Raw genomic sequence first — 25,495 nt, 5'->3', positions numbered from 1 at the left:
CGTGCCGTGCGCGCCCGCCGCCGTGTGCACCCCGTCGGGCAGCGACGAGACAAAGTCCCACGCGTTGGCCGCCCGGAGCGCGGCCTCTATCGTGGCGTCGGACACGGGCGCCGCAGCCGACGAGGAGTCGAGGCCGAGGGCAATGTTCTCCCGGATGCTGCCTTGGAAGAGCGTCGGCTCTTGCTGCACAAGGGACACGGCGCGCCGGTACAGCCGCGGGTTGAGGCTGTCCAGCGCTTTGCCGTCGATGAGGATGTGCCCGCTGGACGGGTCGTAGAAGCGCTGCAGCAGCGCAATCATGGTCGACTTGCCGCACCCTGAGGCGCCGACAAAGGCGGCAAACTGGCCCTTTTTGATCTGTGATTGAGCACGCCGTGTTAGTGTTGCGTGGTACAGAGTCCCGTCACGGTTGCACGTTACCTCAAGGTTGACGCCTTTTAGAACAGACGTCTCCGGACGGAGCGGGTACGAGAAACGCACATCCTCCATCGTCACGGGCCCGGCCGCGCCAGGTCCGTTGTCCTTGTTCTCGTCCGTCTCCCGGACGGTGGGCTCGAGGTCGTGGAGCCAGAACAGGTAGTTAGCCGCGTTCTTGCCCTTTGTCAAGCTGGTGGAGAACTGGAAGAAGAGCGCGGTGGCCTGGCCCGAGTAAAAGACGCTCATAAAGGCGACAAAGAAGTCAAAGAGCTCGAGCTGGCCAAACGACAGGAGCCGGCAGCCGTACCAGAAGCCGAGCGCGAGGAACCAGTACTCGATGGACTGGGTAAAGGCGAACCAGATCATGACGGACAGCAGGGGCCGGACGGAGCCGGCAATGGCCTGGTCGAGCTCGTGCGTGTACCGCTCCAGGACGGCCTCTTCGATGGCGAGCGACGACACGGTGCGGATGGACGTGACGGCCTCGGAGGCAATGGACGCGCTCTTGGCGTACCGCTGCGACAGCTGGTCGTCGAGGCGCGCGTCGAACCGGATCTTGAGCCAGCCCGCGGCGAGCAGCGGCGGCATGCCGGCGAAGACGACGACGAGCCCGAGCCTCCAGCTGTAGGCGATGGCGAGGGCGCTGCAGGTGACGACGTTGAGGACGCACACGAAGATGAGGCCGACGTTGATGCCCATGAGCTCCAGGATCGACTGCGGGTTGCTGTCGACGTGGCTGGTCAGCGAGCCGGTGCTGTTTTCCGGCCGGTCAAAGAACTGCAGGTCCTGGCGGAGCATGTCGTCGAGGCTCTGACGGCGGTACTTGTGCGAGAGGGCCTGCAAGAAATGTCATGTTAGTTGGCTAGAAAAGAAGAGCCAGGGGCGCGGGGGGAGGGGGGCAGCGTTACCTGGGCAATGGTGTTGGTCGTCCAGCCGAGGATAAAGTAGAAGACGAGACAGCCGGCGGCGAGGACGACGAACATGGAGGCGAAGAAGTTGCCGCGCTCAACCATGCGGGCGCCGGTCAGGGTAAAGACTTGCACCGTGTTGGCGACGAGGATGGCCTGGCCGGGGAAACCGGCGCTGGCACCCATGCAGCCGATGACGGTGAGGACATACGCCCATGTCAGGTCCGGGCTCTCCTTGACCAGGCGCGCCACGGCCGCCACCATGCCGCGCTGCTTGTGGTTGGCATAGCTATCGCGGTCCTTCTGCATCTCCAAGCGCTGGCGCACCTCTGTCGCCTGCCGCGTCAGCGTCTGCTGCATATCCGCCAGATCCAGCGCGGCCTCGCCACTAGCACTCTCGTTGGCCGTGGACTCGCCCTCGTCGCCATGCTCGCCGTCGGCGCTCGCCGCGACGGCCAGGTCCTGGATGCTCACGAGGTGTGCGTACGCGCCGGCAGCCGCGAGCAGCGCCTCGTGCGTGCCCTGCTCGACGATGCGGCCGTGCTTCATGACGACGATGTTGTCCGCCTTGCGGATGGTGGCCAGCTTGTGCGCAATGGTGATTGTGGTGCGGCCCTTGGACGCGCGGTCGAGCGCCTGCTGCACCACGCCCTCGGCGTGCGGGTCCAGCGCGCTCGTGGCCTCGTCGAGGAGCAGCACCGTGGGCGCGGACACGATGCTGCGGGCAATGGCGACGCGCTGCTTCTGGCCGCCCGAGAGGAGGCCCCCGCGCTGGCCAATCTCCGTGTCGTAGCCCCGGGGCAGCGCGCAGATGAAGTCGTGCGCAAAGGCCGTCGTGGCGGCGTCCTGGATGAGCGCCATCTTTTCGGCGCGCGGGCTGTGCTCCCAGGGCGTGCCGACGAGGCCGTTGGCGATGTTGTCAAAGACGGAGCCTTGGAAGAGAACAGGTTCCTGGGTTGTGTTAGTTGTCGACTTTCTCATGCTGGGGTAGGGAGTGTTACCTGTTGAACAAGTCGCACATTTTTGCGAAGCCAGTTCAAATTAAGGTCCGTAATGGGACGACCGTCGAGTTTAATGGTTCCGGAGAGGGGATCGTACCAGCGCTCCAAAAGACCGACAATGGTGCTCTTGCCTGAGCCGCTCTGACCCTACACGATGTGTTAGGAATGACGCAGGACGTCTTTTGTGGGAGCGACTTACCACCAGAGCAGTGACCTTGCCAGCAGGGACATGAAGGGAAAAGTTGTCCAGCACAGTGGTGTCCGGTCTGGTCGGGTACGCAAAGGTAATGTTTTCGATTTGGATGTCGCCTTGGGTCTCACTCGGCTTCTCGCCCGCGGCCGCAAACGCATCAATGTTGGATTTTCTGTCAATGAGGACAAACAGCTGCTCAGCACCGGTGGCGGCGCGAGTAAACTCAATCAGGTAGGGGGCCACGTTGGTCAGGCTAATGGCAGCAATCACAACAGACAGCAAGACACTACAGTCCAAGCAGGGTTAGCACCGATACGAGCTGTGCGACGGAGAAGACGTACGTGAAGATTTGACCCGGGTTTTGAATCTCGCCGCGCGCCATCATGTTGATGCCCTGCCAAAAGGCCAGACCGAAGCCGAGGTAGACAATGGTGTACTCGGCCGAGAAGAGGGCGCCAAACAGCGGCGAGTTCTTTCTGCCGAGTGTATGGGCCTCTTGCAGAAAGGCGTCAAATTTGGCGACGAGGCGGGCTCGCATCTCAAAGGCGTGCACCGTGCGGGCGCTGTCCAAGACGCCCTCGGCAAAGGCGTTGGCCTGCGCGTGCTTGTCCAGGACGCGGGTCTCGATGGCGGCCTGCAGGGTGGCGATGACGCCCATGACGACGAGAATGGCGGGCGCGACGCAGAGCGTAATGAGGGTCAGCTTCCACTGGGTGACAAAGGCGATGACGAAGGCCGTGACAAAGGCGGACAGGCCCTGGAAGGTGAGGCCAAACTTTTCCGAGATGCCGCCCTGGATGAGGCGGCCGTTGTTGGTGGCCTGGGTGGCAATGGAGCCGCCGGCGCCGACGTCGAAGAAGGCGACTTCTTGGCTCAGGGCGGCGCGCAGGTAGGCGGTGCGCATGTTGCGGACGATGCGGTAGGAGGCGTAGGTGAGGAGGGTGTTGTAGATGTAGGACAGGACGAAGCGCGCGATGCCGAGATAGACAAAGTAGAGGCTGATGCATTGTTAGTGGGACTCTTGGAGCTGTGAAAGGGGTGGCCGGGAAAACGTACGCGAGTCTGCTGGCTTCGCTGCGGAAATGGGCGGGTGTTGCTTTTCCATTGGCAAAGTCGGTCATGGTTGTGATGAAGTCGCCAAAGATGAGATTCTGCAGCGAGATGCCGGCGCCGGAGCCGATGGCGGCGATGATGGCGATGGCTTGGAGTGTGTATTCGAATGAGGTGGCGTATGAAAAGATGCGCTTGTCATGTTGGTCAGATGTTTTCCGAGGGATGGATGCAAGCGGAGTTTTCTTACAAAATAGGCATTGCCCGATGATGATTGCTCAGTCTTGAGCTCGGTATTCTGCGACGACAGCGGCGCCTTTTCGTCAAGGGCCGGTTGGCCTGGAGCCTCCATGGCTGCGCAGGATGTGAAGCGACGGACTGCGTGCAAGTTGTCGGTGAAAAGTAGGAACAAATGCAAAGACAATGGGGAAGAAGAGCGATGGTTGTTGAACAAGTGCTTAATTTATACAAGATACATACAACTCTGTGTGCGTTCAGAGCGCTTCAAACGGTGCAACCGAGGACAGTGTAACATGGGTTCGTCTTGACAGGCTCTCACCACCATTATATAGCAGCTGCGGTGTCAAGGGACCACGACGGCCCCGGTATAGATCTCACTGGCCTCAGCTGAACCCCGCTGCGCTGCGGCTCCTCATTCCCGTAAGCCTTCATCAGCCAGTCTTGTGTGTGGATGTGCGTGGCGCGTTATCTTGGCAACGTGGGAAAAAGGCTAGCCGGATCCCGAGGGAAGCACACGCCGCGCCGGGCCCGAGGACGCGGAGCGGGACTAATAATTTCGCCTGGCAAAAGAAAGCTTGGCTTTTTGGTCCCCGAGACTGTGAATCACAGCGAGGGCTTGGCAGCGTGTCCAGGTCGTACTGGTATCCCTAATAGGAAATTGGTGTATTCGTGATGATTGGTGTCATTGCGTGAGAAATTTGTGTATAACGGGTGGCTGCTGACGGCAAGCATGAACTCTGGGCCTGTATTGCCCTGTTGGGCTAGTAAGAAAAGGGGAATTCGTTTTTGCTGCAGTCATGGTGAGCTGCAACCGGGATGGCGGCGGCGGACCGTGTCATCATTCACAATCCCGCGCGAGCGAATCCCGGTGTGGTCCTGCGAATCCCGGTGTGGTCCTGCGAATCCCGGTGTGGTCCTGCGAATCCCGGTGTGGTCCTGCGAATCCCGGTGTGGTCCTGCGAATCCCGGTGTGGTCCTGCGAATCCCGGTGTGGTCCTGCGAATCCCGACCAAGAATCTTACTCAATAATCTGAGCCAGCCTGCAGTACTCTCTTGAAAAGGCCATCTCCCGAATTCTTAAACCATCTTTTGCGTCATGACTGGATAGCTTCACGAACCCCCGCGCTGGTGTCACGAAACGCAACAGCTCGTGAGCGTGAAACCCGGGACATGCGCAGCGTGCCATGTCGTATTCGCATTTCACCGCCCTCTATGGCGCCACAACGCTTCGGTGCAGAATAGCCATCACAGACATTCTTGTCCAACGCTACGCCCTAGCCGCTCCAGTCGTATTTCGCGTGCAGTATTGTGTGCAAGAATATATCGCAGTGCTGCCATTCGACTGGACACGACGACCGACGTGTTGTCCGGCCGTGACAACCAAGCCCGCCTTGCCACCCAACTATGCGTGCCTCTGCTACTGACTTGAAGAGCAGTGGTTTCCAGTCGGACAACGCTAACGAGATCTGGCGTGCCGGATCTGGAGAACAGTACCGTATTGGGGCGAAACGCGTGTATTTTTCCTGATTCGCGATGGGAGCTAAAAGGGCGATTTGGTAGGCTGCTCGTTCCCGGAAGTAGCCGTGACATAAGAGATTGAATTTTCCCTGCGAGGCCAGATTGAGTGTTGGCCGCATTGTACGATAAACTCACATCATGGCACGCGAGTCCGGTGTTTTGCCTGGCAGAAATACGCCTTGTCGTGCGTCTCGAAGAAGCACGGCGAAAAGCACCAGACGAGGAGCGGGTTCTGCGTGCGCCGCGGTGGAAGCGCCCAGATCTCGTCCTCGGCGGTGCCGCTTCCGTCGTCGGCAACGGCCATCGCTACGCTGGGGCGTGCATCGTCACCGGGCACGGGCAAGAAGAACAGTCTCGGCTGCAGCGCTGGTGATGTGGTGATGAGGGCGCGCCAGGTTGTGCTCACGCGCTGCGCCGAGACGAGGAGCGGACGGCACAGGATGGCCTCGCAGCTCCGGCACGGCCAAGCCTGCGGCAACAGCTACGACGCGTGGTTCTCTGGATCTGCCGGGATTGAGTTTGTTTGACACGTCAGCATCTCCAATATCGAACGGGAGCTATTTTTCAACGGGAGCTGGGTTGCGTGTTTGATACAGGGCCTGCGCTGAGTTGGCGGCCGGCCCGCCGTTTGACAGAAACAAACAAGTTGGCCGCGAGTTGGAACCCAAGGATACAACGTCAAGCTATCTGTCAAGAATGACACTTTATCCTCGACGAAATGTCAACATGCACGGTTACCAAAAGCCATTACTCGTCATCTTGATTCAGAGCTACGAGACACTACTTTTCAGCGCGGAATACCGGACTCTCCCACCACCCTCTTCATCCGCGAACCAGGAATGTAGATCAGGCCCGCGTAATAATGTCCTCTCGCTGAGCACCCGTTCCAATCCACTTGATCTATTGTCGACAGTTAGCAACGTTTCCCAGGTGTCGTCGCCTGCTTGCCGTCGAGGCCAAGAAAATTCCACTTGCCTTGACGCCGATAAACCGCTCAATGTACTCGACATACTTCTGCGCCTCGGTCGGCAGCTCGGCCCACTCGCGCCGCTTGGCAATGCTCGTGTTCCAGCCCGGCAGCTCCTCGTAGACGACCTCGACGCGCTCGAGCACGTCGTGGTCCGCCGGGAACGAGGGCATCTCTGCTCCCGTGTCCCGGTCCCGGTACGCGATGCCGACCTTGATCCTCTCAAACGTGTCGAGCACGTCGAGCTTGCTGAGCTGGATGCTGTCGTAGTTGTTAATCATGCAGGAATAGCGCAAAGCGACGAGGTCAAGCCATCCGCACTGCCCAAGAAGTTAGTCGTCAAGCTCGGTCCATCGGATTGGGAGGATGCGCACTCTTAATTTCTGCTTAATCACCGCAGCGTACTCGCCGCCCAGCTTTTGCAGCTGCTGTCCAACCTCGCCAGCGTCCTCTGTTGGGAAGCCTCCCAGACCGAGGCGAGTGTTGTATCTGGTTCCAAGGAGTTAGCCTTTACTTCGGGTATCCCTGGGCTAGGGATGCAGGCGTGCTACTTACGCTTTTGTGACACCAATAACCTCCTTGATGTCTCTGATGCCTAGACCAAGACCAGAAATCGCGCCACCCAAGCCGGTGCTTGAGCTTGTAACGTGGGGGTACGTGCCATAGTCCACGTCCAGCAGGATAGCCTGGCTCCCCTCGACGACGATATTGGCACCTCGCTCCTTAGCCCGGGCCATGAACAGCACGCCATCGACGACATATTTCTGAATCGCCACGCGGTACTCCTTGAACCGGGCAATCTCGTCTTCCACGTCGTACTTTAGGAGGCCCCCAAACCGCTTCTGGTACCCGGCGGCCAGCCGGCGCAGCTTCTCCTCGAACCGCGCCTCGTTGAAAATCTCAGCGATGCGGATGCCGCTCCGGATGGCCTTTGTGCTGTAGCAGGGGCCGATGCCGCGTCGCATGGAGCCGACGGCCTTGCCCGCCAGCTCTTCTTCCTGGGCGGCGTCGACGGCGCCGTGCAGGTCAAAGTTGACATGGCACCGGTCCGACACAAAGACGCGCTCGCCCGCGTCCTTGATGCCCTCCTCTTGGATGTCGGCGAGCTCCTGGAAGAAGGTGGGGAAATGGAAGACGACGCCGGTGCCGATGAGGGCTTGGCACTTGGGCACCATCAGGCCAGAGGGGAGGAGGCGAAAGTTGTGATAGATGCCGTTGGCCTGGACAACATGACCGGCGTTGTGCCCACCCTTGAAGCAAACTGGTTAGCCAATGTGCTTGAAGTATTGTGAATGAGCGTGTAAGTTGGGAATGGCATCTGCTAGAAAGACGACCGCGTCAAGGAACTGAGCAAGACTTACGGCGGCACGAGCAACAACATCGGCCTGGGAGCAGAATATGTCTGTGAGCTTTCCCTTGCCTTCATCACCCCATTGGGATCCAATAATGATTGTAGTGGACATTATGAAAGAATTTCTGCGAATTGCCCGACTGGCGTCAACTGGAGAGTGATGCTTGCAGAGAATAAATGCTCCGGTAGGTACGAAGCAGTTTGTTTATTCAATCGCAACTAGAGAACCAACTTTAAATATCTACCCGTACAAATACTCCGTATAGAGTATACAGAGTATACGCCATGCGGGATCGGGCCGCGCCGTCCAGGTCCGTGCTATGCATGTCTCGGCTGTCGTCATCTGCGGGCCGCTGTTCGTTGTCGGAGGCAAGACCTTGTGGATCGAGCTGAAAAAGATTCTGAGCTGAAAACAGCCGTTTGCAGAATAGTATACAGTTCCCATCGGCTTGCCGGGGGTTTTGCAGGCCAATTAATGCTGCCTTGCTGCGATGCCTAGGGGGCGATAATTGAGAGGCCCGTGGAGTTTGGACATGTGGCTGGGGTGAGCGAACTGCCGATGCTGGGCTCCTGCAAGGTCTTGATCCAGGTCAATTGATAGAGAAAAATCCCTGGCGAGACAGTCTCAGCTCGCCATTCTGTGCCCGGCCGATTCGAAATCGCCCCCGCATGCGCCAAAGACTCGCAAAACAGCTTCATTTCGCAAACCTTGATCGTCCACGTCCCATTGGCCCCCGCCTTGAATCTGTACAACTGCAAGCGAGATAAGTATAGTCCACAGTTCAGCCGCTGTGCCCTAAAGGGGCTTGCCACTTACAGGGACATCCTTGACGAGGTGAGGGATGTCACCAGTGTTGAGCCATTTATTCAGACCTGCAGTATGAATTGGCCACCGTCAATATATTGCGTACTGAGTACAGTCTGTCTCTGTGTCGTCTGCCATGTCTCAGGCTGTCTTTTCCGCTGTCTTACAAGACCGGGTGTTACAGGAGCCAGCAGTCACGGTCCAACATCACTCTTACACCAAAACACATACCAGACATACGTCCCGTAGTTTCGAAATTCCAATACCAACCCCACTGTAACAGTAATATATCATATTTCGAAATCTGGCTCCCCCCCAAGAAGCATTCCCCCGATTGCGGCGTCGAGCACGGATCGGAGCGCGCGTGCACAGTTGCCCGATCGAAGGTCTCCACCACCCATGATCTATTCCCACACTCGTTTTCTTCTCTCCTTTTTTCTTTCCCGGGCAAAGGTTGCTATACCGCTCCTATGCCTTCGATCCCGACATGCACCCGTGACGGCGAGATCAATCGGCCTGTGATGGCTGCCGAATCCACAGAGACGACGCCGCTCCTCGTCGATCAACCCTCCTCACCAGACAGCCACGCCACATCATCTCACATCGAAGATGGCACCCCTCCACCAGTCACAGCCGCCGCGGCCATCCAAGCCCTGCCGAAGCTGCAAATCTTCCTGCTCTGTTTCGCGCGCACCATGGAGCCGATTGCCTTCTTCGCCATCTTCCCGTTTGTCGCGCAGATGGTGCAGCGCAACGGGCGGCTTGCCGAGTCCGACGTGGGCTTCTACAGCGGCCTGATCGAGTCGCTCTTCTCCGTCGTGCAAATCTTTGTGCTCGTCGTCTGGGGCCGGCTGGCGGATGCTGTCGGCCGCAAGCCCGTGCTGCTCGCGACGCTGACGGGCATGGTCGTCTCGACGCTGGCGTACACCATGGCCACGTCGATCCCGCAGATGATCGTCTTCCGCTGCCTCGCGGGCGTCTTCTCCGGCTCGCGCCTGGTCCTGCGCACCATGCTGTTCGAGCACTGCACGCCCGACAACGAGGCCCTCGCGTACAGCTGGTTCGGCTTCGCCAACAACGTCGGCACCACGCTGGGGCCGCTGCTCGGCGGCGTCCTCGCGGATCCTGCGGCCCAGTACCCGGGGCTCTTTCGAGGCGTGGCCTTTTTTGAAAAGTTTCCCTACGCGCTCGTTGGCTTGGTACTGTTTGCCGTGGGCGTCGCAGAGATTGCCATCACCGCCGTGTTTCTGGAAGAGACGCAGAAGCCAGAGGAAGAGCCCGCGTCTGCCGCCGATGACGGCACCAAGGCTGCCCACCAAGCTCTCTCCATGCGGGAGCTTCTCATGGCGCCCCAAGTTGCTATTACGATTTGGGTCTACACCCACTTCATGCTCCTCGCCTTTGCCGTCACGGCCGTAACGCCCGTGTTCCTATTCACCCCCGTCGCCATCGGCGGCACTGGCTTCTCGTCTTCGCAAATCTCCGTCTACATGGCCGTTACCGGCGCTAGTCAGGCCTTTTGGCTCATCTTCGCCTTCCCTGTTCTGCAGCGTCGCTGGGGAACCAAGGACTTGCTGAAAGCGTGCGCGACAGCCTACCAGTTCTTCTTCGGCGGCATCGTACTCGTCAGCATCCTTCTTCGCAGCGGCAGCACGTCCGCCCTGGCTTGGGCATGGGCTGTTGGGGGCTGTCTCGCAATTCTTGGCCCAGGTGTGTCCATGGGCTTCACCAGCTCGCAGCTGGCCATCAACGACGCATCCCCGAGCCGCCACGTCATGGCTACCTTGAACGGGCTGTCTATGACGAGCGCTAGTATTGCTAGATCGTTCGTTCCAGGTCTTACGACAGTAATATTTGCAATCGGTGTGAGAAACCAGATAGCATGGGGGTATCTTGTATGGGCTATTCTCATTCCCCTGGCTATTGCCTTGAGGTTTTGTGTAAACTACATTCCTGGAAGCAGGAGAGTGCCTGGAGATAAATAAAGCCATAGATAGTACGAAGTGTATTAAAATTAAACTGGCCGAAATTCAGTTCGTCTTGCGGAACGTCGGATCAACATTGCTCCAATGACAGAGGGGAAGCTGAAGGCCCTGGTATAGACTCCACCAACTGCAGCCTGGATGTGCCATACCTCTGCCCAACAATCCTTCCTGCAGCGTCATTTGTTTGGCCTAACTAAGTTCCACAGACTACTATTTCAACAACATCGAACCTTCAAAGTGTCGCAGCATGTCTCATGGTGCAACTTTCCCGATTGGCACGAAGGGTGCCGCCATCCCCGCACTGGGATTCGGGACATTTCAGCCAGATCACAATCCCGAAGCTGGTGTAACAGAGGCCGTGCTGCGGGCACTCGAGGCAGGGTATCGCCATATTGATACGGCGTGGACGTACGGCAATGGCGAGGCCGAACGAGGCGTTGGTGAAGCTCTGCGAAGGTGGAACGGCAAACGAGAAGAGGTTTTTATTGTTACCAAACTGTGAGGAATACATGTTCCCAGATACTTACTTATCTACACTATATGCGTTAGAATACTGATATGATAGTTAGGGCAAACGTTCACCATAAGCCAGCAGACGTCGCCGCGGCCTTGGAGCTCAGCCTCGAGAATCTTGGTCTAGATTACGGTATGGCAGACTAACCTCGACCAAATACTTGCACACGTTTCTCACAATCCGCAGTCGACTTGTACTTGATGCACAGTAAGAACGTCATCAGGCAGCACTCCGCTCATGCTGATCGTGACAGCCCCTGTCGCGTACCATCGAATTGGCCAGGGCGAGAATAAATGGCTTACAGCCCGGTACCCCGACGGAAAAGTATCAACTTGATTTGGTTTACTTATAATGATGATGCTAACCTCAGAGCGCAGCCAAAACTGGATATGCCGACGACCCAACGCTACGATCTGACGTGGAAAGCCATGGAGCAGCTCGTCCACGCTGGCAAGGCCAAGCACATCGGTAGGCAGATGAATCGGGGAAAGTAAGCTCATTGAGACTAAGTTGAAAGGTGTCTCCAACTTTAGCATCAGAAAAGTGCAAAAGATTCTCGCAACTTGCACGATCAAGCCAGCCGCCGACCAGGTTGAGATTCACCCGTGGGTGGAGGCCTTGCTGGAGTTGACGATTCCCCCTCTCTAACAGCTTCAGATATCTTCTCGAGACGGACCTGATCAAGTTTTGCCACGAAAACGACATCCATGTGACGGCCTTTTCGCCGCTCGGCGGCAAGCCCGTCGGCGCCGTGGCTGCCAATGCCGACATCCCAGGGCCGCTGTATAATGAAGTGGTACGTGGCCTAATAAAGACACCTACGACTGACTACCTACCTACCTATACCCGCTAATTGCCACGTGGAATGCCAGATTCAATCAGTCGCTGAAAAGCATCGCATGACGCCTGCCCAAGTGCTGCTGAAATGGGGCTTGCAGCGAGGCACCAGCGTCATTCCCAAAGCGTACACGCCTGCACACATTGTCGACAACTTTGCGGTTCTGGCCCTTGCGGATCTACCTGCTGAGGACTGCCTTGCGATGGATGAATGTAGAAAAGAACAAGGCGAGGTCCGGTTTATCAATTACCTCACGCACTGGGGGTTCGATATTTTCCGCCCCGGCCCGGAGGATCCCACCGAGGAGCCGTAGATCTATATCAAGACTGCAAATATCCCAACGTTGTGAAAGTTATACATTCTGTGATTTATGCCTTGGAAAATTCTCACATTTTATTCCCGAATAGAAAGTCAGTTCATTTGCTACCAGATCCGTACAATACAGCGACCCCACCCCCTGTCTCTCGACTAATAGCGGTCGCACCCACTGTATTTTGCCAGGTACCCCGCCATCTTGTTCTCGACCCCACCAAAACCCATATCAAGCTATTGTCAAAATAAATCTTGGTCCGCGACAAGTGACTCAGCCAAACCTTCAAGAAACCTCACCCCTTCTCTCCCCAGCCCTACCATACCCGCGACCCAGCGACGAGCGAAGCTCTATTCGCGCCCCCCCTCTTCAAAAAAGGGCCATCATGGCAGCCAACACCACAGCCGGTAACGCGCAAACCCCGACCCCCCAAAACCTGCCGCAAATCGGCCGACGACTAACCACCCAAACGCCCACAGACAACGGCAACACGACGCTGCCCTTGCGCAAGCACCCGCAGACCGAATTCGAGTAACGTTTCCCCGTCCCCCGTCGACTGTGCGGGCACATCTCAGCCACTAACCACTCTCCCGTTTTTCTCAGCATCGTCTCGACGTACCGCAGCCTCCTCGCGCAGGACCCGGACCTGACCAAGCCCGTGGCGGCCATTGAGTCGCTCATCGAGCTGCTCAACGCGGTGCCGTCGACGACCGTGTACGAGACGCTCGACACGGTCAAGACGCACTGCGAGCGTCTCAAGGCGTCCGTCGACAACCCGGTGCCGCTCACCGCCGGCACCGACCTCTTCCTGCAGTACCTCATCTCCTCGCTCAAGCAGCCGCAGCCGCATCAGCACCGAAAGCCGCACCAGCAGCAGCACCACGCCGACGACGACGGCTTCGACGCCGTCCGGCAGCACCTGCTCCGCAACGGCCGGCTCTTTGCCGCCCGCGCCATCGCCGCCCGCGCGGGCATCGCCGAAGCCGGCTGGCGCTTCGTTACCGAGGGCGCCGCCGTGCTGACCCACGGCAACTCGCGGTCCGTGCTGGCCGTGCTCGCGCGCGCCGCCGCCACGTCGTCAGGCGGGCCGGGCAAGTTCCGCGTCGTGTACGTGCGCGACGAGGCGCGCGCCGCCGAGAGCGACGCCGTCGTCGCGGCGCTCCGCCGCACGGGCATTCCCGTGGCCGAGATCCCCGGCGCCGCCGTCGGCCACGTCATGGGCCTGCTGCGGCAGGTCGACATGGTGCTTGTCGGCGCCGAGGCCGTCGCGCAAAACGGCGGCATCATCTCCCGCATCGGCACCTTTCAGATTGCCCAGCTGGCGAGCCGCGCGCAGATCCCGTTTTACGTCGCCGCCGAGACGCACAAGTTTGCCCGCAAGTTCCCCCTCGACCAGCGAGACATTGGCTTTGAGCAAAAAGTGCTCGACTTTACCACCGGCGCGTCGTGTAAGCAGCCGGTGGATGCTGTTGATTATACTGTGAGTTACCAAACAGCCCCTTGGCAGTCCCCCGTTGAGCATACTGACCAAGAGCAGCCTCCCGAACTCATCTCGAACCTGATTACCGAAAACGGCGTACACCTACCGAGCTACGTCTTTGAACAGCTGTTGGAGATTTACGGCAGCCTGAATGGCTGAGGGAAACCATGGTGGGGGGAATGAAATCACACTCTACAAATACATCGAGCATCAAACTCACGGGACATTGGGAACGTCGCACCAAGTGCCGGCGTAGACTTGGAATATCTCGGCGTCACGGAGCATCAGAAAAGTCTGTCGCTCCATATACCAAGACGACGCGGGACAAGTTAGTCTCCTAGCAGAGGAAAAAAGACAACTAAAATATGAGAGCCTCGTATAATGGCACACTTCAAAACAACTCCCCGGATCCATAATGTCCAGTCAAGCAAGGGTCTTCCAACACAACAACTAAGCGACATCGCGCACAAGGCGAGCACCAGCCCACGCATATGGATAGTTGCGCTGGTACCAGTTGACAAAGCTGCGACGGCCCGCGATCCGCGGGTGCGTGGCCCACGATCCTCCCAGAACGACATTGTGCTTGCCGTCGAAGAAGTCGGACGTGTACGCCGGATACAGTGACATGGGCTCAAAGCCTGCGTGCCGGGTGAGCGGCGAGCTCGTCCACTCCCACACGCCGCCCATGCCCGCCTGCCCGGCCAGCGTGTCGCCGCGGGCCGTGACGGGCTGCGGGTGCCACGTCTGGAAGCCGACGTTGGCACCGTCGAGGTCAATGTACAGCGAGGTCTCATAACTGCCACCGCTGCCATTGACTGCTGGTTTCGCCGTTGAGTCGGGTGGTGTCTCTTCCACGCCATTGTTGACCAGGTGGCTGTAGATTCCATGTGTTAGCAGATGGGCGTGATTCTTGTTAAAATTCTGGCTACACTCACCCATTAACAGCCGGGACACGGTTTGAAAGCTTGCTGTGCATGGCCGCCTCCTTTTGCTTCTCCGCAAAGTGGTAGATGCTCTTGGCCTCCTCCATGGTTGGGATGCGGCCACCCATCCAGGCCGCGCAGCCAGCCAGCTCGTTGTATGAAGCGGCTACGGGCCAGTCCAGAGCGTACTTGAGAGGCACGAGACCATAGACGGTGCGCACGACCTTGTCCTTGAGATACGGCTGCATCGGGTACTCGGAACCTGCGCCGTTCAGGATGGGGCTGTTGCGGTGGGCTTCGGCAACGGTCGACCAAGAGGCAGGAAGGGTGCCGTTCTTGGTGCTGTAAAGATAGTCGGCGTACTTCGTGCAAGGTTAATCGCCTGAATTGACGCTGAAACGAGCGGGTTCGGCTGTACTCACATCCTCATTGGTGATGGCTCTAGCCTTGGCCTGGAAGGCATGGACCTTTTGCTTTCTCTCTGGCTTCTCATTATCCCAGCCAAAATTGACCGTGGGATCTGTGCCATCCTCGGGATCATTCATGCCGAGAGTAACCGTCTGCTCCGGAACATTGACCCACGCATTCGGGACACGCGCGCGCCGCGCCGCCGCACCCAGCGCCGCGAAATCAGGCATAGGCGTGTGTGGTGGCGGCAGAGTCCTGTCGCTCTGTAGCATCATATAGAGAAGTGTCTCAATGTGCATAATCTCGTGCTCAAAGGCCACCCAGATGCCGCGCGCGACGCTGCGGGGCATCTTGTCGGGGTCGCCGTTGTTGCTGTTACTGTAGAGCGTTTCGAGGCGGGCACGCACGCGGCCTTGGTACGCAGCGATTTCGTCCACAGGTGGCCACTCTTCGGGGATCTCCGAGTGCGCGTGGCAGTGCTCCGGGTTGTCCACGTCAGGGTCGATGCCACGCTCGAAAATGGACCGGTACACTGCCGGCTCCGTGGCGGGCTCTCCAGTGACCTTGGAGAGCTGGATGTCGAGAAAGGTGGGAATGTGGCCGAGGTAAAAGATACAGGCGTTGCGAAGCTTGATAGGCTTCTCCTGGAGCTCTTGGCCTGGTAGCATGCCCTTGGTGACAATGTCCCATGCCTGCCAGAGGGCGGACCAGTCTTTGAGTGTGGGCAGAACACTTGCATACTGCGAAGGGAGAGAGCTGAACGGGAGATCAGTTTTCTGCAGAAGATGAAGGCCTGTAGGGATGTCTTGTCAGCGATCAGAGTCCTAGAGCATGTCGATCATGCACGTACCATAGTCGTCGCCGCGTCGCCAGCGCTTGACCTCCTTCAGGCCAGCCGTGCGCCATAGTTTCTCGCCGCCAACTTGCGAATATTTGAGACTCTGCTCAATCTTTAATCTCTCTGCCTGTTTAATGGTTGTGCCGAGGATAGTGACTTCCTTGGTAGGCGACAAAAAAGCCTGATGGCGGCCGCCATCCTCGTCATAGATGAATTCACCAATGACTTTCCAGTCATCGAGGTGAAAGATCTCGCTGCCATGGATAGTATTGGCATGGCGAAGGCCATTGAGAATGAAACTAGCAAAGTTAGCACGCGGGTATTTTGACAACGGGAAGGGCGCAGCTCACGAGTGTGTAACGCCCTTGGAATCTGCAGCATTCAATGTTAGTTTCAGTCTGGCCAAAGCTTCGATGTCTACTTGCCATTGTACGCGTGGCTGACGTCAGGTTAGCACCAGTAGCTGCCAGGAATGAGACAGAAAAAACTCACTAGACCTTGTTTGGGTCACAGCACGAATCAATGCCAATGATGACAGAGTCGGTCGGCTTCATCACTTGGGCGAAACCTTGCAGAAAAGAACCTGCCTCGTTACGCGAGAAGTTTCCTGGACCTCGAGTCAGCCACACCAATGCCAGATAGGATTATTAGCATCTAGCATCGCACGTACCAATGCTGGAGCCGAGGTGGATAATGGTAATGTCTCGATCACTGTTGGCAAACTGCTTCAACCAGTCCTTGCCGTCGTCATATGTGCCCCAGAGCCCATGGCTGCGGACGTGCTTGTAGTCGGGGATCTGCAACAAAGTGCGCCGCAGCTCGTCTTCCGACAGATCGAGAGCATAGTAATCAATTGACTTGGCAATCTTTTCAAAGGCATCGAGAAGAAGGGAGATTTTGCGCAAATTTCTGCCGTGCGAAAGAAGGATTCTAGGTTAGCGCTTTACAATGACAGTCCAGCTGAAAGGAGGGAAGTTGTAGAGTGTTCTCTTACCCGCTTCCAAGCTCAACAACCATGGATCCCGCAGGAATCAAGTTTGCGATTTCGGCGGCATGTTTCGTGAGAAGCTCAATCTCGTAATTGGTGAGGTAGTATTCATCCAGATACGTAATCTGAGTGCACGGTTAAGATCATTGTCCAGGCAAAGCGTTGTCGTCCGCGGGAGGAAAAGGACGGGGGAGGTGGGATGCGGGATTGGCTCGCTGATCGACCAGCGAGGCGAGGGGCGCAAAGGGATTCAAACAGACTTGAGCAAGAATGACGTACATCCTCAAACAACTGCAGACCCTTTTCATCGTAGAGGAGCAAGGTCGGGAGGGTGCGATGGCCGCTGACGGGGTTCAGGCAACCGGCAATCTCCTCCTTGAGGTTAAAGTCGACCTGCTCGCCGCGAATGTCAATGATGTCAAGATGCTGCTGCTGCGTCGTGGGCATTTTGCGGGGCGTCGCGGCATCGCCAGTGGTGACGGCGTGCGAAACGGCGACGGGCTGAGCGTAAAAGGCCTCCTTGACGGCAGGCATGTTGAGCGAGATGATGTTTGCAAAGAGACGAGACGTGAAGTGGTGAAAGTGTACAAGGCTGGACCTTGGGCGTGTGGAGCTGATGTTGAAGGATTTAATGCTAAATCAAGAAATGACACAAATGATTAGATGGGTTGGTAATCTAGATGCGCAGAATCGAGGAAACCCAGCAAACGGGTGGGAGGGAACTGGTTCAAGCTATAGCGTTCCCGCAGTTGCCGGCGCAGACAGACAGGGCGCACAGCTAGCTGCTCACTGTGTGTACACGGTTTGGACAACGGGTTCAGCGTCATAATTACGCAAATCAAAGGTATCTTTCGCGGTGGGTGCAAGTATTCTAGACCAGAGTTAGTTCACCAGTGACAGCCTCCACGACAGCTTCCTCTCCACCCCTCAGTCCACCATGACTCCGCACCCGGGATGCCAGAGCTGGCTTGCTCGATGGCTGAAAAGTACACTTTGTATGCCTTTGCCTGCTAAAAGTACAAGCACACCTGTGGCGGAAACCAGGCATGTACCTGGATTCCACACGTCAAGCCCACTCCGGCACAAGGATGGTCGATCTCCAATTCACGGCTTCCTCCAAGGCGGAGCGTCGGCCGTTTGCTGAGTGGCTGAGGCTGGGCGCGGGGTTTGTTCTGTTACGCTTTGGAATCATCCTATCCAACGACTCGGAATCAAATCAAAGACCGCATGGGGCCCAACTCTAACCCGCCGTTGGCTAGAGAAAATGCGGAAAGACCAAAAAAAGCAAAACCCTAATGCCAGTAGTATCCGCGGGCCATTGACGTCGTGTCGTCACTCTGCGTGGCCTGTTTCTTGGTCTCTCCGTTCAATGTTGTAATGTAATGCGGTTCAATGTTGTAATTCACGCGTGTGCGCGCTGCATATGCAGACGTGGGGGTGAAAGATCATGTGTGGTCGGTCGGCTGGAGACGGGTGACGGGCAAATGGGCAAACGGGGTAGGAAAAGGAAAAGACGCATGGACAGCAGATCAGAGGAGCTACAGCGGCTGCAAAGCAGCATCACAGGTTGGGAGTGCCGTGAATGAGTCGTTTCGGAGGGCTGTCACGCACTAGACTATAGTAGTGTAGCAACCAGAAATTCCTTCAAATGAGAGGAATTCATTCATAACCTAGAGCTCTTCCCACTGGCATCCTGCACACAGTGCGGACACAGTGCTATTAATGGAAAGCCTGGCTCTACCATTGCGCGCATCATCAGCCCTTGCAAGGAATCGCGGACTGGCCAGGATCCTTCACGGACGCGCTCGAGATACCATTCACGCACCTATTTACCGCACACATCAACCATGCGCACCCTCATGTGCAGGGTACTCCCGACATTTGGCCGCCCAAGGTGGCAACTGCAGCCGAGCATGGGAACCATTCGCCGCCGCCAACGCAGCACAAGCTGCCAAGTAGATGCCACATTCGTCTCCCGCAAGGAGGTGTAGGTAGTACCTGGGATGTGAGGTATCTGCTGACCCGCGGTGATGTTACCTAGGGTTACGCCAGTACCGGCAGAGTTGTCACATGATATTGACTGAAGCAAGCAACTATCTACAAGTCAATTCACATATGCCGCCGTACAACGGATAGCTGACGCGTGGTTCCTGATACCGTGGCGGCCTTGAAGGGCGGCTGATTCCTCCGCCTTGATGCACCTCGTGGCAGAGCATGGCGTGTGGGATTGTGGCAAGCGCGGCAGTTATTACCATTGACAGACAGTACAGTGAGCTCCGAGAGGTATCGTAGGGCTGATCCGTATCGCCGGTACTAAAAGGGGCGCTTCAGCGGAACGGCGCGATGGTACGGAGGTTTGCGCAGCTGACGTCTTGGCCAAAGTGGCGCCATGGGGTCGTCTCCCGTCCTTTGCGGGACGGATCGCATGGCAGCCAAGAAGCGAGAGTCCGAAGGGGGCAATGGTCACGCTAAGAAAACTGTAGGATTTATCGGAAGAGCAGGCTCGAAAACACGGCTGCTAAGCTGTCACACAAAGCCCTGCCAGCTTGCTTGCTACGGTCCAGGGTAGCAGTTACGAAGTGTAACCAGACAACTTGGGAATATAGCCGCGGATCAGTACTTCACGACAGAGTAGGCTAGATCGACGTAAATATGATGTAAAAATTATGAAGCTGCGCACATTGAAAGAATCATGCTATATGCTGTGGGTTGGTAGGAATGCAGCGCTGGTTGTTTGACACGATTTGTCGACGTATAAACAGAAGGGCAATTATTTCCAGAGCTTTAGTCTGATAGAGCTTGGAGGACGCTCTCAGTCATGCCCAGGACCTGTTCCTCTTCAAGCTTGCGAGCAACAAGCTGAAGGCTAATCGGCATGCCGTCTAGAAGATCAGAATCATACTCTGCATGAATCGCCTCGCACGTATCGCTCAGGGCCTCATACTCCGGACCAACAACGTCAATAGTCTTGTCTACGGTCAGCCCCGTGGGAAATGACACGGCAGACACGTCCAGTATATTCACAATAGCCGTATACGCCACTATAAACAGCAACAGTTAGTTGTCATGCATGCGCGGTTCTGAACGCGAAACGAAGGGTGGCTTACCATGGCGTGTGCCATTGTGCCGGTGCGTCACATACGGCATCGTCGGCAGCAGCAGCGCATCGAGACCCGCCTCATTCCACCGGTCCAGGTTTGCATTCTGAAACGCCGTCCGCTCCGTCTGCAGGCTCCACACGTCGAACACGCTCATCGGCTGGGCGTCGCGGTACGCGTCCATCTCGGGCCGCCAGGGCTCGCCGGTGCGCGCGAGCTCCTTGCGGATTGCGGCGGCGCCGTCGGCGACGAAGAAGCGGCTGATCATGGTGAGGCTCTGCAGCATGTCCGTCGGGCGCCAGTCGACGACGTCGTGGCCGGCGCGGAGCAGCCGCGCGACCGTGTGCCGCAGGGCGCGCGCGACGGGCGGCGTCGGCCGCACGAGCGTGTCGTCCCACATGACGCCGATCCGGAGCGTTGGCGGCGCGGCGCGCGGCTGCCACGGCAGCGGGAGACACTTGGCGTCGCGCAGCCACGGCCGGCCCTGCACCACGACGCGGCTGTAGAGCGCAATGTCGGCGAGCGTGCGCGCCATCGGCCCGTTGACGGACATGACGCCTTCTTGGCCGGGCATGCCCGAGCGGCAGTCGCGGACGGGAAAGCGGCCGACCGAGGGACGAAGGGTGAATATACCGGTGCAGGCAGCAGGGATACGGAGCGATCCGCCTGTGCGTTGTCAGTCTGGTTCAGGATAATTTGACTCGTGTTCGAGTATTCTCACCGATATCAGTGCCTACGCCGATGGGACTGCCATTGAGCACCAGCAGCGCCGACTCGCCACCGGAGCTGCCGCCACTTGTCGTCTGTCGATTTCTCGGATTGAGCGTGCGGCCAAACACGTTGTTGATTGTCTCGGCAATCATCATGGCCGTGGGCACATTCGTCTTGACGTAAAAGACGGCGCCGGCTTCCTCCAAGACCTTGGCGAGCATGGAGTCGTCGGCGGCGGCATCGCCCACGTGCGACGAGAAGCCGACGGTCGAGTCCAGGCCGGCGAGCTTGAAGTTGTCCTTGAGCGAAATGGGCAGCCCGTGGAGCGGTCCCACGGGCTGGCCCGTCTTGGCAAAGTGCGCATCACGCGCGCGCGCGGTGGCGAGGGCCCGCTCAAAGCAAGTCTCGGACAGACAATTCACCTAACTGCGTGGTTAGTTCGGGCGGGCGCCGTGCAAGGGGGGATGGCAAGGACAGTACCAGTTGATGCGCTGCGGCTGCACGCTTGCAAAATGCACGAGTCACCGTCTCCGATGACAGCGCCCCGGTCGTGAGCTTGGCAACGAGTTGTGTGGCCGTTTGCTCCGTGATGTCGAGCTCCGCCTGCGTGAACCAGCCAGACGTGGCCGGCCAGGTCGTGACATCGTCTTGGGCGTCTGGCGGCAACAAGGTTGCAGGGACGCGCCATTCCTCGGGAATCGAGGCGCTGAGAAGAGCTCTCTTGCGGGCGCCGATATTCTCCCAGATGGGGGCTGGACTTTCCGTGGCTGGACGTCTGTCCTCCGTCTTGGCGTTGAGGATATATGCTTGCTGCGATTCGGTAGCGGTCCCCATTGCTGTTATCGGTAACGCTGCAGGGAAGATGGACAGAGTTGTAAGAGGAAGAATGGGAGGTGGGACATTGTTCGATGCGGCAACGAGGGAGCTAATGAATGTGATAGCTGCCTGCGGGTGAACCACCCATCGTGGCCGAGTCTCCGTGTACATGATCACCCCGCAAAACCCGATACCGGTGTGCGCCACCGTGGGGGTCTACATGGCGCTTATGTTGTGATGCTAATTTTTCTTTTGGCGTGTGCGTGAGTTGAGATTCGGTATATCAACACTGGCGTCTATGTGAGGGAGAACTTGTGTTTTTTCTGCCAAGGTATTTTACTTGCCTATCTAACCCACCCCGAACCACACCAACACCTCAGCCGGTAGAGCCAGCCAAAAGCCCATGCTTTAGGAAAAACTCTCGGAAGAGGGTTGCTGCACTCGGCTTTCTTAAATCGATCTGCTCGTAACTCAGGGTAACTCCACTGAGCCCTTCTTCTCCGGATAGTGTAGGGTTAGGGTCGCGAGCTGTAAGGGCCTGCCGCAGTAATCCAACCCTGTCCCCTTTACCATGATCAAACAACACCCTCCTCGACACACGCCCGGTATACAGTCGAATCACAGAAACCTTCCCTCGCGGCACCACCAGCAGGTACACTTCACCCTCACTCTCCCGCTCCCGCTTTACCGCGTCCGTCGTCTCCTCTCCCTTGCTCAACGCTTGCTTCTCTCGCTCTCGCCGCTCTCGCTTCTTCTCTTCCAGCTGACGTAGCCCCAGAACCACCCAACCAAGGTAAGTCCGGTCTTCTGCATCCTCCTCACTGCCTTTGACCTCTTTCTCGACGATCCTCCGCGGCACCCTATCCATCCGCAGGTATCCCACGTAACCCTTCCCCTTCGCCTCAAAGATCCCCCCAACCTCCACCACCGCTCTGTGCCGACCCTTCGCCCGCACACTCCACAACCATTCTCCTTCCTCTGCTAGTCTCACGTCCCCTCTTGGCCTCCCGTTTTTGTATGCACTATTGCGCCCGTCAGTCCAAATCGTGCGCTCTCTTCTCGTCTGCACGTACCTTATCGGGCGTAGACCATTGACCTCCATCCATCCCTTGACCGCGGCTTGCTTCGACAGCACCACTGATTCTCGCAACCGTAAGATCACCAGCTTATCAACTCTCTTCTCCGATGCAATCGCCGTTTGGCGATTGTTGGGCCCATCTGCCGAATCCGCCGCAATCCGCCGTATTTTTCTTGGTGCTTCCGTTATCCGCTTTGTGTCTCTTTCGGCATCGCAGTCGCCACCGCCGTCATCGTCCGCACGAGCGCGTTTACCCTGCGTCGTCGTCGTTATAGTCGTCGTTACCGCTATCTTTGCTATTAGTGCATTTCCTATACCCATCGTCTTTCTCATACCGATATCTGACACCATTGTCCGCTGTTTCCTCTCCATAGTACTCGGTCGCCAGCGATTGGTGGGTGCTCCTGTAGATGGAGGCTACACAAGGCTTCTCTCTCATCGCGCTGGCCAGTGCCACACACCTGTTCAGTTTGAGCTTCAGATGGATCAGATAGGCTGGGCCGTGAATATCATATTTCACGTATTTTGTCGCTTGTTTCGGCGGTGCTTTATCGCCTTTTGTGGATGTTGTAGACGACCTATGCTGTGCCCTCTATGTAGGTACCCTGCTTGCGCTGGTACTATAGTTGGCGCAAACACAGCAGCCTCCTTATATAAGCAGCGCCTTCACTTGCCCAATCTCACCGAGACGCTCCTGATGAACAAAGCTTCGCGTCACTTTCCTAACTACTTCACCTTCAAGACTTCAATCTCAAAGCTCGCCCTGAGACATGTTTACTTTACGAAGAAGCTGCCATAGTTTGGCCCGCCCAGATTGGATACCGCATAGCACGTGTCTCTCTCTTTCTCTCCTTCTCTCCGCTCCCTTTTCTCTATCCTTAATTTAGTGACAGAACTGCCATCGCAAGCTGAATCTAGGAGCCGCTACATATTACAACTAGCTATTAAGGTGTAAGATTCCGCTCCCGTGTTTCTGTGAGACTCTGCTCGAAACTTGGCATCGCCCAGGTCATCATCCACTCTGACGCCAGCACTTCTTTCGCCGAGGGTCGGTCTCGCGGATCCAAAGAAAGCATCTGACTCAGCAAGGATAGAAACGCAGCCTTTTCATCTTCCGGTAACACGCCAACCTTGTACTTTGCCCTGTATTTCTGCGCCCAAGCATCAAATGCTTCGCTTAGCGGAGGAGGGGTGTCATTTCCTCGAGTGGAATTGCCCTCTGCGTCAAAATACTCGAGTCGCTTCTCCCACTTCTTCCACCACTGCGGCGGCATTTGCCCAAGTATATCCTTGTGCTGCGCAACCACAGAGTCTCGCGGCACAAACTGGTCATTAAAAAGAGCTCTCCTCGCGATAAGATCCCAGAGCGCAATTCCGAGACACCAAATATCGACAGGGAAGGAAAATGGCGATGATGGTTCGAATCGCCATTCTGGGGGACGCGCGGCCAAATAGGAACGGCAGTCCCCGCATTCACGCGGGGTTTCTGCTGGCGCAAAGGATTCGCCAAAGTCAATGAGAAGCAAGTTGGTTTCCTTTAATGATATCTCAGAAGCCGCCCTGCCCAAATGGAGAGGCCGAACTGCTCTTGCAGGAACACTAGGTGGCAAGGCGCTGTCATCAACCCTGTATATATCAACTGTCTCTGGACGTCCGTACTTTTCGTAGAGTTGCTCAACAGATAACTTTTCCAAGCCAGAGTTTAACTTGAGCATTGCGTTTCCAAGATGAATGTCTAAGTAGGATGGAATATGAATTTAGTATTTACGCCAGATATAGCATGAAACAAGCGTGGACCTACCACCATGAACATGGCCCTGACTGTGCATGAATGCAACGGCTGACACGAGCTTGAGTGCCAAAGCTCTCGCCACATCCAACCTGAACATTTTGAAGGAAAGGCAATCTCTAATATTGCATTCCGCCACAGCAGTGGTGTAGCAGGGATGCGTACCGTTGGGGCCATCCACAGTAAATTCATCGAGGAGCGCAGGCATCGCGGCCGCTCCTGATGCAGCAACGGCGGTGTTCGAAACGTTGGATTTGGCATCTGAAAGCACCTTGATCATATTTGTCTCGTGCAGTCTGGAGTCCGCGGCGCCAATTTTGAGAGCGACACATGTCCCTTGCTGAGCGTCGCGTGCGAGCCAGACGGTCGAAAATCCCCCATAGCCGAGCTTACCCACGATTTCGTATCGTCTTTTGATCATGTCTCCAATCATGACTGGATGATAGCCGCCTGGAACATACTTTTCAAGAGACTCGACGTCGTCAATCCAGTGGTACTGATACTCAAAGCGCCGCGGCGCCGCTTCATCCACGGCCAAGCTGGAATGGCTCGACAGATGTCTAGAAAGTGATAGGTGGACGTGAAGACAGTTATTAAACGGCCGTTGAATGATTCTTTGCATAGGCCGAGAGCGAAACGCGACTCTGGGGAATTTCATGTCGCTGATGAGAAAGGAATGAGCTTTGATTAGCTGGTTAGGACCCGTGAAGTACTCTGGCTACATCATTTCATCATTTCAGGGGGTAGACTGCGTATGCTAGCCTTGTTTCCTGATTTTTCCTGGCCCACGAAACGGGCCGTGGCGGGTTGCGGGTTGGACCCACTTCAACCCCAGCCTTGCATTGAAATCATGACGATATAAAAAGAAGAACAGGGATACGACTTCGCGACTGGGACCATGCAGCGGTTGGAAGCCTTGCTCCAGTTCTGTGGCCCTGGTTGCTGGCCGAGACGCATTCACTCGAGAAGCGCTCGTGCTGGCAGGGCAAAGCCGTTGGCTGCTCCAAGTCGGGCTGGTGCTACAAACGCAGCGACAAAAACTGGTCAGGTGCCCGCTTCCCTAGCCTGCTGACTAGTTCGAAAGTAACACGAAAATGAGTGAGAAAGCAGATTTTTAGTTTCACTAACAATAATTCTTGCACCGTTAGTGTTGGGCACAAGAGTTTTGGCAAGATGATGATAATGTATTCTCTAGCTCCTCGGTGGGTGGCTTATAGCCCTAAGTGGTGCTATACACATGATAATATACCTTATCGCCTATAGTAGCAA

The 25,495-nt window shown here is 56.8% G+C and overlaps 5 protein-coding genes across 5 annotated transcripts; 1 reads left to right on the top strand and 4 right to left on the bottom strand.

Moving 5' to 3' along the window:
- Nucleotides 1-5,463: 5,463 nt before the first annotated feature.
- CCM_07353 (adenylosuccinate synthetase) lies at nucleotides 5,464-7,757 on the bottom strand (the record flags this gene model as incomplete). Its single annotated transcript, XM_006672494.1, has 6 exons — nucleotides 5,464-5,796; nucleotides 6,142-6,227; nucleotides 6,299-6,614; nucleotides 6,669-6,783; nucleotides 6,850-7,544; nucleotides 7,656-7,757. The coding sequence occupies 6 exons, from the start codon at nucleotides 7,755-7,757 to the stop codon at nucleotides 5,464-5,466; spliced, it is 1,647 nt and encodes a 548-aa protein (XP_006672557.1).
- Nucleotides 7,758-8,920: 1,163 nt separating this feature from the next.
- Nucleotides 8,921-10,435, top strand: CCM_07352 (Major facilitator superfamily transporter; the record flags this gene model as incomplete). Its single annotated transcript, XM_006672493.1, has 1 exon — nucleotides 8,921-10,435. One exon carries the CDS (start codon nucleotides 8,921-8,923, stop codon nucleotides 10,433-10,435), a length of 1,515 nt encoding a protein of 504 aa, XP_006672556.1.
- Nucleotides 10,436-14,027: 3,592 nt separating this feature from the next.
- CCM_07351 (DUF323 domain protein) lies at nucleotides 14,028-17,268 on the bottom strand (the record flags this gene model as incomplete). The annotated part of the gene is made up of 9 exons (XM_006672492.1): nucleotides 14,028-14,451; nucleotides 14,513-14,862; nucleotides 14,923-15,701; nucleotides 15,759-16,045; nucleotides 16,097-16,185; nucleotides 16,244-16,353; nucleotides 16,417-16,676; nucleotides 16,741-16,859; nucleotides 17,014-17,268. 9 exons carry the CDS (start codon nucleotides 17,266-17,268, stop codon nucleotides 14,028-14,030), a joined length of 2,673 nt encoding a protein of 890 aa, XP_006672555.1.
- A 2,250-nt stretch (nucleotides 17,269-19,518) lies between these two features.
- Nucleotides 19,519-21,377, bottom strand: CCM_07350 (acetamidase; the record flags this gene model as incomplete). Its single annotated transcript, XM_006672491.1, has 4 exons — nucleotides 19,519-19,775; nucleotides 19,842-20,498; nucleotides 20,554-20,965; nucleotides 21,024-21,377. 4 exons carry the CDS (start codon nucleotides 21,375-21,377, stop codon nucleotides 19,519-19,521), a joined length of 1,680 nt encoding a protein of 559 aa, XP_006672554.1.
- A 358-nt stretch (nucleotides 21,378-21,735) lies between these two features.
- CCM_07349 (protein kinase domain-containing protein) lies at nucleotides 21,736-24,884 on the bottom strand (the record flags this gene model as incomplete). Its single annotated transcript, XM_006672490.1, has 5 exons — nucleotides 21,736-22,381; nucleotides 22,433-22,692; nucleotides 22,899-22,932; nucleotides 23,458-24,172; nucleotides 24,239-24,884. 5 exons carry the CDS (start codon nucleotides 24,882-24,884, stop codon nucleotides 21,736-21,738), a joined length of 2,301 nt encoding a protein of 766 aa, XP_006672553.1.
- Between the last annotated feature and the right edge of the window lie 611 nt (nucleotides 24,885-25,495).

This window comes from Cordyceps militaris (genome assembly GCF_000225605.1).
Source record: "Cordyceps militaris CM01 unplaced genomic scaffold CCM_S00006, whole genome shotgun sequence".
Classification (NCBI taxonomy): Eukaryota; Fungi; Ascomycota; class Sordariomycetes; order Hypocreales; family Cordycipitaceae; genus Cordyceps; species Cordyceps militaris.
Note: the sequence above shows the minus strand (reverse complement) of the source record. Positions and strands in the feature narration are given on the sequence as shown.